This window comes from Prunus dulcis, chromosome 1 (assembly GCF_902201215.1).
Source record: "Prunus dulcis chromosome 1, ALMONDv2, whole genome shotgun sequence".
NCBI classification, from domain to species: domain Eukaryota; kingdom Viridiplantae; phylum Streptophyta; class Magnoliopsida; order Rosales; family Rosaceae; genus Prunus; species Prunus dulcis.
Window position 1 is genome coordinate 41,389,432 of NC_047650.1, and position 13,131 is coordinate 41,402,562.

Sequence of the window (13,131 nt, forward strand, 5' to 3'; positions counted from 1 at the left end):
GGTTATTTTTCGGAATTAAGGTTTCGAATATTGCAATATGTTTCTGTCACATGCCAAATATGGAGAGTCCTGAAGATAAGTACAACCTCATCATTGATATGTAGTCTTCTAATGTTTACATTCCTACTCATTAATGATTGGAATTTACGGGATTTAGAAGTACTGATTTTGGTAAATAAAATAGTTTTTTAGAACACAATAATGTTACGGCACCAACTTATTTATCAACTTTTAATAATACTTTATCAATTCATGTGATACATGACATGATAACTCATTTAGTTAATTTGTTAAGTTTTTATTTTAAATTTTTTATGTACATATATATGTAACGAAGTCATCGCAATACCAATCATACACCGCAAAAACCACTCACACCGATGCTAATCGATCATGGCGAATCAGTGGTGGGATGGACATGTGGCCTACCATAAGGAGTGAATGAAAACTCAGCAGCAGCCAACATCTCTCCAATGAAATTTTTTTATTCAATTCTAGGCGTCTCCATCAACAACATTACTTTCATTGAGATTTTGAAAGATTTTAAAGAAGTTTTTAAAAGTCTATGTGTATTCAATCACGACTTTTATAGAAGTCTATAAAATTTTTGGTGTATTCAATCACGATTTTAATAAAAGTTTATAAAATTATGGGTGTATTCAATCTAGAATTTTCGAACTCCATCCAAATTTGGATGTATTCAATTATAACTTTAAAAGACTTTATAAAAGTTTAGGTGTATTAAAAAACTCATTGATTTTAAAAGAAATACAAAAAGTGGTGGATTTTGATTGGTTTTAGACTAATTTTAGACAATGACAAATCTTTGCTTCCATGACCATTTTAAGGGAAAAACAAAAAGTGGTGGATATCACATCCTCTCATCCATGACTAAGGCTGGGCACGATTTGATTATCATGCCACCAGGGAGTTGCTGACCACTGAACCGGATGTCGTAGTCATTACTTTTTCGCGGACCGCTGTGCGCGCTGATGAGATGAGAGACCAACTTCAATTTGCGGGTTGAGAAATCGGTGCGGTACGACTTCAACGAGCATCGATGGTAGAGGACTGAGACCAATAGGCTGCGTCTTCGCGACTTGGAGTATAGGGAGGAGGAAGAAGAAGAAGACAGAGAGAAGAGAAGAAAGAGAAGAAGCCAAGGAAGAAGAGAGAGAGAGGCATCGATGGTAGAGGACTGAGACCAATAGGCTGCGTCTTCGCGACTTGGAGTATAGGGAGGAGGAAGAAGAAGAAGACAGAGAGAAGAGAAGAAAGAGAAGAAGCCAAGGAAGAAGAGAGAGAGAGAGAGAGAGAGAGAGAGAGAGAGAGAGAGAGAGAGAGAGAGAGAGAGAGAGGTGAGTAAATACTTCGAACCACTACACTAGTGGGCCTTTGTGATATGTTCCATGTTTAAGTTATCAAATAATGGAAATATCAATTTCTCCTATTCAATTCACGACTTTATCTAAATCTTGAGTTATTTTCCTCCATTCAAACAGAGGGTAACTGTTTTTTTAATGCTTTTTTAATCTTTTAGAAAGTAATAAATACAATGATTATACCTATATTACACAAGAAGAAGAATTAGTCTATTGGTATTTGGACTTTATACATGAAGGCTCAGGTTTGAGTCCCTATCAGCGTACCAAAATTTTGCATTATTAGGCAATTACATGGTGGCTGTCCAATTTGGGTTGTCATCGGTTTAAGAAAATTTAAATCGGTTCATAGCTGGTTTGGCCAATTTTCCTGTCAATTTCAATGGTATTCATTAAAAAACCAAACTAACCCGCCAAAATCAGTCCGGTTCATCTAGTTTGGTTGGATTTTCGGTGTAAATACCCGGCCTATCCATAACCCAGTTTGTCCCTTGTATGATCAAACAAAAATGTTGGTCTCTTGTATTTTCTGCCTTTTGTTATCAATTGTAAATTTGTCTTTATAATGGGTTAGTTTTTGGTTTACATCTCCACCGCACAAGCCATCCAAGGGTCAAAGATAGAAATCTTTTCTGAATCCGCACCATGTAATTCTGGCTCCGTGCCTGCACATAACCTTCGACCTTTTTGTAGTTTCCACAGCCCACCGTCCATGGCTGCCATATCATTCAAACCCCATGTTCAAAGACCTCCGATACCTTTACTTTCCAAGCCCAGAACCCTTATAACCAAACCCAGAGTTTCAACTCAAGCTTCTCCAACCTCACAGCTGGCCTTATCAGACCCCTTTGTTCTTCAACTAGCTGAAGCTCTCGAAGACTCGCTACCCTCTTCTTCTTCTTATTCACCTCCTTTACCTCTCCAAAATCTAAGAGACTCTTCCTCTGAGGCCCTCCTCTCAACCCCATGGCCTTCTCGCAAAGACGAGCCCTTTCGCTTCACAGACACCTCCTTCATCAAGAACTCCCAAATCCAACCAATCTCTCGCCCACCGAGCTTTCCAAGCTTTTTGGAAGATACCCATTTCCCAACTCTAGTTATAGTTGATGGGTTTGTCGTAAATTTCTCAAATTTGACCGAATTGCCAAATGGGGTTTATGTGGGTAGCTTGCTGGAGCTCTCAGAAGAGACCATTATGAAAAGGGTCTCTGAGTTTGTGTCTAGTAGTTGTGATGGAGACTTATTTTGGTCCATTAATGGAATTGGGGCTCCCGATTTGACAGTGATTTATGTACCATCCGGGTGCCGGGTGGAGGCTCCAGTTTATCTGCGGTACTTTGCTAATGAGGGCGGAGAAGAGGGGTCGAATAAACTCCCGTTATCGAATCCGAGGGTGCTTGTGTTGGTGGAGAAGGGAGGGGAGATTGGTATAATTGAGGAGTTCTTTGGTGGGGATGGTGACAAGTGTTATTGGGCGAATTCTGTTTTCGAGGTAGTAGTTCGAGAAGGAGGAAAAGTTAGGCATTCTTATGTTCAGAATCAATCTTTGAATGCTGCCCACATAAAGTGGACTTGGGTCCGCCAGGTTAGTTCTTGTTCTCTCTCTCTCTCTCTCTGTTTCTTTGTGTTACATGTTCCATGGCCTTTTACTTTTGTATTGCTTGGATATCTATGAGGAGACTTTAGAAATGATAATTAGGTTCGATTTGTTGTTATCATGGCATATGGAAGAATGGGCAAGAAACCAATAATTCTACAAATGTGTATGTGCGCATAATTTAGTAGGTCTTAGCATGATCATTGTAGTATTTTGATAACCTGTGGAATGCACGAGAAACCTTTTTATAAGGACTGAAGTTAATTAAAAAGAGTTTATAGTGTTATTATTTGAAATAATATATTGCAGCTAGTTCCCTGAGTTTTAAAATGCTATTTGATAGAATCTTACTTGAAAATTAACTCTCAATTTTGGTAACTGTCCATGATCCCATACCTCATATTTAACTTTTATCCTTCTATGGATCATGCAGTTCCCTTTGCATCAAATTTATGAAGTTGATTGTTTTTCAGGAATCAGCTAGTACATATGAGCTTGTAGAGGTTAGTACTGGTGGAAAATTGAGCAGGCATAATCTCCATGTTCAGCAACTGGGACCAGACACAATCACCGAGTTATCAACATTGCACTTGTCTGTCGGTGATCAGACACAAGATCTACATAGTAGCATAGTCTTGGACCATCCACGGGGTTATTCCAGACAACTTCATAAATGCATTGTGTCTCATTCTCTAGGACAAGCCGTATTTGATGGGAACATAAAGGTCAACAGGTAAATCTCTTTTATGACTGTCCAGGTTATTGTGGGCTTGTTAACTTTGCCTCACAATACTTTGTGCCCATTTCCTCAACCGATGTGACTTCTTTGTTCTTGGAGATTCTCAGCTTACATATGTATGTAGTTCCAAACCAAGGAATTAATTAGATGCCTCTAGTGTAGGGCAATGAAAGCCATGTTATTTTATGGGATTTTCTTAATAAAGTTCCTGAAAGCTTCCTAAACTTCTGAGGCTACCTCTTCTATCATTGACTAGATTCTTCACATTTGCTGCTCACCAATAAGGTTGGACTAGGAACAGTGTATGCCTTTTACAAAATGGGTACTTATATTTTGCAGATATGCTCAGCAAACAGACGGAGGGCAGCTGACAAGAAGTCTTCTTCTTGCACCTCGTGCAACTGTAAATGTCAAACCCAATCTTCAAATTATTGCTGATGATGTCAAGTGTTCGCATGGAGCTGCAATTAGCGACCTAGAAGAAAGCCAACTCTTCTATTTCCAGGCACGTGGCATTGACTTAGAGGCAGCGAGAAAGGCTCTCCTATTTTCCTTTGGTGCAGAGGTGATCGAAAGATTACCTTACGCTTGGATGAAGAAGAACGTAGAAAGTCAAATTAAAGAATTGTTGGATCCTACTAATAAAGGATCATAATTGGAGGTGCTAGCATTGGTCATTGGCTATGGGAATTTTAACTGTCATTGAGAATCAAATAAATTTTGGTCTTGTTTGTAACTATGGAACGCTTCTGCTCCATTTCATTCCCAAGCAAACAGAGACTGGAAATAAATTATTTTGATTTTTAATTTTGCACTGTAAAATGGTTCCGGTTGTGTCTATGTTGTCACATATTAATCATAAATTGAAGATATTACGTCATTTGAGATGCATGGTTGTAACTTGTATATGTATTTATTCAAGAACTTAAATGTGCTGATTATGCTTTTGAAATTCACATGAAGAATCACTTATCCAGGGGTGCCTCAAGATTTATACAGAGGTATGCCTTGTCTTTGAGTTTAAAATCTCTCTCTCTCTCTCTCTCTCTCTCTCTCTCTCTCTCTCTCAGCTGGATATACTGGGTTTTAAATCAATACAATCTTATCATCATTGTTTCTTCATGGAAACACAGATAGTTAAGGGATTGGGAGAGACATTGGTGGATGCATTACCTGGACCTGCCATGAGCTTCATTACCAAAAGATCCAATCTAGAGTCTCCAACTGTAAGACCAACTATTAATTTTATGATATGACAATATTTGCATCAATATTCAGTTATTTTTATGAGATCAATCCTCAAAATTGACTCTCATCTTATTGATGGACAGAAGTTAAACGTGGTAGATTTCATGAACCTTTGCAATGCATCTCAGACATGAATCTGACTTTCAGGTTAATTGTTCCAAGCAAGCCAATAGGATTATACAGTAAGCAGTCTATCATATTCAGATCAGACTCAAATGCTGAGGACCTGGAAGGATATGCAGGTGCTGGGTTTTATGACAGGTTTGTGCTGAAGTTGAATTTTTTAAGAAGATGTAAACAAAAAAGAGTAGCGTTTTCATAACATCAGAAAGTCGCCTACTTTTTAGAAATATACAGAGTGTTTGGAAGACTAGAAAATCCTAGTATGTTTCAAAATGGGCATGATGCTGTGCTTCTAGCTATCCAATCTTTCATGTTATTGAAATGGTCAAGTCCATAGTCTAGTCTTCCATGAGGTACTGTTCAGTTGTTCAACAGTCTCTTTGCCATCTCAAATCACACTGGGTCAAGTACAAAACAAAGAGCCAACTTGACCACTTCAGCTTCGGAAATCTTATTTCTTAGCAAAGATACACTTTTCAATGGAAGAATATGGTGGAGTTTCCCAACTTTTAGTGTGTTAATATTTCTTTTGTCCCATGTTCTTAGTCATATAACGTCTCTGAACTTGTTGCAGCTTGTCGTGGATAAAGAGGAGAAGATGCACTCCGACTCTTGTCCTCTCCTCCCTGAGTAGAGTAATAATATTGTAGCTAATCCTACCAAGAAACCAAGGTATGAATAATTTATTCAAATAAATTTTAATTATGAATCTTAAATGGACACATAGACAAACTAGTGTGAGGAGCAGCCAAAAGAAAACAGGAGCACTTGCGATCAAATCTGGGTATAGGGGCAAACCCCCATGAAAATTTCATTTGATTCCCAAAAGAAATCCCTTTGGATTCAAAGCCATGTGACCGTGAATAACAATTTAGCTCCTCAGAGGCCTTAGTAATTAAGGATCCCATTGGTAAAGATTGGAAGTATGTTGTGAGCCATATTGTTTCTAGTAACTACAATTCCTTCAAATGCAATTTTAGTTGCAAGGGAGTGTGGTTTTTTTTTTTTTTTTTTTTTTTTTTTTTTTTTTTTTCAACTTGTGTGTATGGGAAACGTAAATAGGAGAAGCTTTATATGGATAAAGCTGCTGAAGAAGCCATCAAATGCTTGATTTATATTTGTTATTTTTTCAGAGAAAAGGAAGCACATGTCGAATGTCTTAAAGAGAAGAAACTTTTCAAGGATACAGCTGCAAAGCTTAAAGCAGATCATGAAAAGGCCTTTGGGAATGATAATGGTGAATTTGGAGATAAGAGTCACATAGTCACGGCGCAGGAGATGGAGGCCATAATTCTTACCCGTTCTCAAGTCATCTATTTGTCTTACCATTGAGTCCTTCCATTTACATATTATCATGGTTTATGTTATTAAATTTTGGCAACATGTAAAACACAATTCATCACAGTGCCCCTCTCGTGTATGTATGATCTCTTCAATCAGCAAGTGTATGATACTTCCTACATGCAGGCTTGACAGATCCAATGCCAAATGGCCAACAAAAGTTTTGAACAAATTGGCTCCAATCCTCTGCCGCAAACCGTTAAGTTGACCCTATCTCACTATTAATAGGGCTATGCAAACATGCAGGGAGTTGGTGATATTGCAGAGCATGAGATCAAATAACAAACTTAGCCCTATCTTGCATATTGCTGGCTTCTTCTTCTCAAATTGAGATACGAGTCTCTTGTAGCCTTCATTTTGTTGACAACAACATACATTTGCTTACGCTCGGTTGGTGATATTGCAGAGCATGAGAGTCCTATTTGCATCACTGAAACCAAGCAATCCTCCAATCTTTTTGTTTGGATAGGGCTGCCATCCTGGTAGCTTGTAATTGGTCTTGCTCGCATGTCATTTTGGTATCTTCCATCATCAACATCAGCAACATCTCTTTCAATGAGCAATGAAGGGTCAACTATGTCCATGGCATAATCAGGCATTGCCATGGCTGTGAATTGTTGAATGCTTAGACCATCTCTGAACATGTCATCTGTAGGTCTTCATTGCACTAATCGATATTAAACCACTAACTCCAATTTTTGAAAAACAGTAAACCCAAATGGCCAATTTCAAGCCCTAATATGAAATTGGGAGAGTTTTAGACGTGCTTTTATGCTCAAGGGTTTTGAGTTGAAGAAATTACCCCTTGCACAGTCAAAGAAATTGACAAGAATACTTATTTGTCCTTGAATTATTACAAATACGAAAATTCAGAGTCAAAATTGATGGAATTAAAATTACAGAGTTAAAAGTAATTGAAGTGCCAAACTACAAGAACCAAAAGTGACTTTTAGCCAAATTCTTAACCATCAGGCATCCAACTTACTTGAGATAAGGTTTTATAGCCTTTCCTAAGACAAAGCCAAGAAGAGAGATGTCGTTCTCGTAGGTGGCTCCTAGCCTTTCCCTAGGCTATTTTGTGTAAACCACTTGAATCTCATCCAACAGTATAACACCTTAACAACATTGCATGAAACATTTCTCAACAAAATTGTATATTCCCATTACCTCCCATTTGTTGGTCAATGATCTCTTTTCCAGTCAACCGCTGATAAAAATAACAAGGATCAATAGCTAATTCAAACACTCCCACATTTTTGACATTACTTAAACCCTAAGCTTTTTCAAACTTAGCAACGGTGTTGTTTGAAATGATATACTGCAATATCATTGGAATATAGAAATAAAATGTTGACTAACTAATAAATAAACACAGCAATATATAATGACACTTTCTTTATAGTCCATATACGTCAAATTTCTCTGGTTCTGCAGAATCAAATTGTATCGGGTTCTTGGTTTCTGGACTTATAGTTGGTTCTTTTCTTTTTTTGCAACTTGCTATTGTGCTACGTAAGTGGTTAAGTTGAGAATAGTATGTAAACCATAAACAAGCGCATGCTACCGCATTAGTTGGGATTTAAATAGTTCATAAAACAGTTAGTGTCCCCTGCACAAATAAATTGTGCAAGAAAGAAGACTTGAAGAATTTAGTTATTTGAAAAAACCTGCGATAATCAGCAGATTAAAAAACAAAAGCTTATGCCTCTTCTAATAATATTCTGAGATTTTAAACATTGGCTAATTAGATTTATATGGTGTGAACGACCGCGTACTTACTAACTTGATTATCATTTCCCCCCATTGTTGACTTTAATTCCATATTAATTTTTCCATAATTCATCCTAAACCCTTCTGCAAGCAATTAAAACTGTAAAGTATGTATTGATGAAGTAGCTAATTTGAATTCAAATGTTCTCCTTTAAACCTTTGACTTTTGAGATAACCATGACACTGCTGATCCTGTTGGTGTTTCACACGACGAAATGCATGCAGCAGGAGATGTAGAGATTGGTCTTTAATTTTTATTATTATTAATAATTAGTATAAGTAGAGCAATCTTCATAGCCTCCAAACTCACAGAAAAGCATGGCTGCAGACAAGAATATTGGAGCAATGGTTCTTCTCCTTGTTTGTGGTATGTGATCTCTTCTTCAACTCACCTTGTTATTATAAGTTTTTGGTGACATGCACGGCTATGTTGTATAACTCGTTCAAGTGTTATAACAAATGTGAATATTTATTGTTACCATACCCTAAAATTGAGAAATATCTTTGAGTCGTCCACCGATATCATAACACGTGCGTGAACATATTATATGATGTAGCTAGCCGTACTCTAATACAATAATTTCTCGTAGAAAACTCCACCTCATCCTCATGACATGTGGTGTCTGGTTATATATACGTAAAAATTTCATTTGTTTTCAATTTTGAATGATGTATTCTTGACTATATGATGAATCATCCATCTATGTTAAAAAAATTCATGACAGGTTCAATCCTACTACTGGCAATCAATCCAACTGAAGCCAAAGTTTGCAATAAGATTTGTTACGGAGCAGCTGCTTATATGACTTGCCCTTCTTCAGGCAGTACGCAGCTTGATCCAGTCTGCAATTGTTGCTTAGCTCCGGCCCTGGGCTGCACCCTTTACGAATCTGATGGAACTCCAATCTGTACCAGTACTTGAATATGCTTGGAAATATATATATATATATATATATATATATATATATATATAGGTGTGCCTATAAATAAATAATTATGGTTTCCCCTTACCTAGCATATTAATGCTGCCAGTAATAATAATAATAATAAACAGACTTCGATGTCTGAGTTTCATATTTGCTTCCATCAAGGGCATGCTGATAATTCTGACATTTATTCTACGTAGTTACTTGTGGAAATAGTAAAGGGAATTAAATTATCAGTCAATTATATTGATTATAAAGGCTTAAAATTAAGAAGGATCTCCTCCTTACAATCAGTGGGATTTTAACACTTGTTAAATTCAAGCAACATTGACAAAATTTCATGAAAAAAGAAAAAAGAAAACTAAAAAAAATGTAACATGTGTCAAAACCACATTGGTTATGAGGAGGAGATCCTCCTCAATTTTAAAGAGCCGAGCTTTTTCCTTATTGCTTGATATATTGCACATGAAATCTAGTCTCTCCATCCCCATTGGTAAAAAATTTACCATTCATATCCACTCTAGAGTAAAAATTTAAAAATGACTCCATGACTCCATGTCTCCATGTTGGTAATGTAAAGATCAAAATCTATAAAAAGAAACTACATAAAATAGTTCATTACAGATGTGGTTGTGGGAGCAAATAATTTCAAGACCACTCCAGTGACGTCACATGGAAATTAAAATAAGGGTCAAACTTGTCTCAGATCACATTAATTATGTTGATTAAATACTCATTTAATTAGTTAATTAATGGGGTCTAAAATAAAGCTTATCTCCATAAATCAAGCAAAATTGGTTGAATTCAATTTTTCATGTTCTTATCCATCTCCTTTGTCAAAGGGATAATTCCTTGAATAAAGGAATTATTCTCCCTTAATAATTCAACAGATTACAAGATATTTCGCTTATTTACAGCCAAGAAAAATACACCAAAAAGGTAATCAATTCCAAAATCAACAATTGGTCGATTAAGATCAATTTCGATTGCCACCTATTGCTTAGTGCCTGTTTGGCATTGCTTATTTGGGGTGATAAGTGATTTTATTTTAAAATTTGGGAAGCCCAACCCGTTTGGTAAACTATAAAAAAATTACTTATTGTTAAAAATTGATGTAAGAGAAAGTTATAAAGGAAAGTATCTAATAAGGTGCTTTCATTTCTGATTATGCGGGAATCATTTAAAAAGAGACGCTGGGTTTAATGATTATGCGAGAATCAGTATCAACAACACTTTTAATAAAAGTTAACTAAAAACCAAACTGCTTTATCTCATAACTGATTTCTCTCACATCAAATTTGAATAGAGAAATTATGAAATCCTTATGCAGGTTTAATGATTATGCGGGCCGATCTGTTTACTTGCTTTCACTGTTTTTATTTACTTTTACTGCCCATTCCATTATATTAGAGAAATTACGAAGCCCTTATTTGTCTTAAGGCATAGAAAAGAATCTCAATTGAATAGTTTATCATTTAGTTTACAATCTTTTGATTAGAATCAGTTTACTTGGTGTGCAAAACTTTTTATTTATTTATACTAGACTTTCGCACTTACTTTCGTGCTTGCGAGAGGATTTTTTTTTAAAATTAAAATTTATTTTATAATTAAAAAAGATAATGGGTAGTTGTATTCCATAAAAATAGAATCCATTATCTGAATTTTCTTTTAATTTAAATTTTTTTAAATATGAAAAAGTGTAAATTTATCATATTATCCTCATTTAATTAACAATTTCAATTCTTAATATTTACATTAACCAAAGACATTTTCTAGTATTTTGAATATTTCACCATTCCCTTCTTTTTACTTTATATAGATTTCCATCTATTAAAATTAATTATTTATTAATAATGGCACGCGCGCAATTCACGTTTTTCCCAAAGTCTGCTGTTGGGCTTTGTTAACATTTTCAGAGTAAACAATTGCTTTGTTAAAAAAAATAAAAATTAGTGATTATCTAATGTGAGTGCGTAATTGATAATCATTTCCCTCCATTGCAATTCCATTTAGCCATTCAACTGTTTATTAATTCCACCGTTCAACCCATACGTATGTATGTATACCCTCCAGTATTTAACACTATAAACTAAATATTATTGTTAAAGTCATACATAATACCTAGCTCATTTGAATTCAAAAAGCTCTCTGACTTTTTGGACTTCGATTATATTGGTGTGTTCAGACCAAAAAAATTAACTTGATTCCCCGTAGGAGATGAAAGATTCTTGTTTATTTTTTATTTCTAATAACTGGTATAAGTAGGCCAAGGTCTACACCCTCTCCAAACTCATAGCAAAGGATGGCTAGAGACAAGAATATTGGTCCAATGGTTCTTCTCCTTGTTTTTGGTATGATCTCACATCCTTCTTCAACTATTGTTCCTATTCTTCTCCTTATATCCTACTATTTTGTGAGGACTAAAAGGAGTAAGTGTTTTTCATGACTAATTCATCTTCTAATACCTTTATTCTGGACAAAATTTTACATCCATCTTTTCCAACATATCCTAAAAATTATCCAATTCAATCCTAGGCACCAAAACGTAGGCTAAGAGTTCATGCATGCTGCCTTTATCATATTTATAGAATCACTTTTGGGGGGTAAAATCGTCCCCGGCGATAACATGTTTCAAGTTTTATGAGTGGTTTTTTCTTGATTATGATGATACTATGCAGGTTCAATCCTACTGGGAATCAATCCAAGCACAGCCAAAATTTGCCCTCAGTATTGTACGGACCAGGCAGGTTATATGACCTGTCCATCTTCAGGCAATACGCAGCTTTCACCATCTTGCAATTGTTGCTTAGCTCCGGCAGGCTGCACCCTTTACAGAGCTGACGGAACCTCAATCTGTACTGGTACTTAAAATGAGTGAGCATGGGGCATGCCTTGTATGATATAAATAATTATGGTTTGCCATGAATGGTTTTTAAGTGGCAATATCCATGCTGCTACTGATGAAGAATAATATGGGATCATAATAAATGGGCTTTCCTTCACGCCTAATGCTTCCACTAATATATATTTGCTTCCTCTGAGACTGGTAACAAGTTGTCAAAAACAAAACGTTAGTAACAACTCACTTCTTTTTATTTGTTAGAATGTACACATTCAACTAAAAATTAATTAGCAATATAATTATAGAAGCTTTAGATCTTTTAAAGCACTAACCAAAGCTTTAGATCTTTTAAAGCACTAACCAAAGCATTCTTAATCGTGAGATACTCGTGCTTCACATATGGCATTTCCTCATCCTAACATGTTTTCAATTTATATTAAGTGAGGAGCATGTGTGACTCTCGAACCTAACACGTGAATCCATGAGTGTAAGTCTTACATCCAGCCTTGAGATTCTTTCAAATTTCAAAGATTGCAACTAAGATGGAAAAATCGCAATGAAATTGTGTAGTTTTGAACTCAAAAAATGAAATTCGATAGTTATGTTGGCAATATTCGGAGCAAGCATTAGGCATTATTATGACTATATTTTTTATGCATGCAGCATGGAGTCTTTCCTCTTGGTGCATGCTGCATATCCTGCATGAATCTTCCACTTTGATATGGCTTAGAATTTTACATAATTTTTGACTTTCCTGAAATAGGGCAGAGCGGTCCATTATACATGGAGGCCCTGTGCGAAAAGAGCTGATGAGGCCCTATATGTATAAGTAAAATAACAAATTTTCAATTTTTTTTTAGGGATAGAGATTAACGTGATTTATTAGGTTTCTTGCAATCATATAATGGCTAATTCCAAATGCAACACATAATTTCTAAATTCTAATATGAGAGAGGCAGATGTGGTGGAGGAGCACACATAGCACGCTTTTTGCCTTGCCAAAGAGTAAAGAAGAATTTTTTTAATTTTTTTTTGGATGGGAGAGTCAAGAAGAAGTTGGGAAGAAGTGAATTTGGGGCCAAATGAAAGAAGAAGCAATTTGGGAATAGCAAAGAGAGCATGCCGCATGCACGCATGACTCACGAGTATTTTTTTTAATTTGT

General features: G+C 35.9%; 1 protein-coding gene and 2 long non-coding RNA genes across 3 annotated transcripts; all 3 read left to right on the forward strand.

Moving 5' to 3' along the window:
• Nucleotides 1-1,890: 1,890 nt before the first annotated feature.
• LOC117622804 (protein ABCI7, chloroplastic) lies at nucleotides 1,891-4,618 on the forward strand. Its single transcript, XM_034353583.1, has 3 exons — nucleotides 1,891-2,967; nucleotides 3,453-3,712; nucleotides 4,058-4,618. Exons 1-3 carry the CDS (start codon nucleotides 2,095-2,097, stop codon nucleotides 4,371-4,373), a joined length of 1,449 nt encoding a protein of 482 aa, XP_034209474.1. The 5' UTR covers nucleotides 1,891-2,094; the 3' UTR covers nucleotides 4,374-4,618.
• Nucleotides 4,619-5,233: 615 nt separating this feature from the next.
• Nucleotides 5,234-6,549, forward strand: LOC117622811. The gene is made up of 2 exons (XR_004585035.1): nucleotides 5,234-5,761; nucleotides 6,223-6,549. It is a non-coding gene; the product is annotated as an uncharacterized LOC117622811 (long non-coding RNA).
• Nucleotides 6,550-11,341: 4,792 nt separating this feature from the next.
• LOC117622818 lies at nucleotides 11,342-12,147 on the forward strand. Its single transcript, XR_004585037.1, has 2 exons — nucleotides 11,342-11,477; nucleotides 11,805-12,147. It is a non-coding gene; the product is annotated as an uncharacterized LOC117622818 (long non-coding RNA).
• Nucleotides 12,148-13,131: the final 984 nt, after the last annotated feature.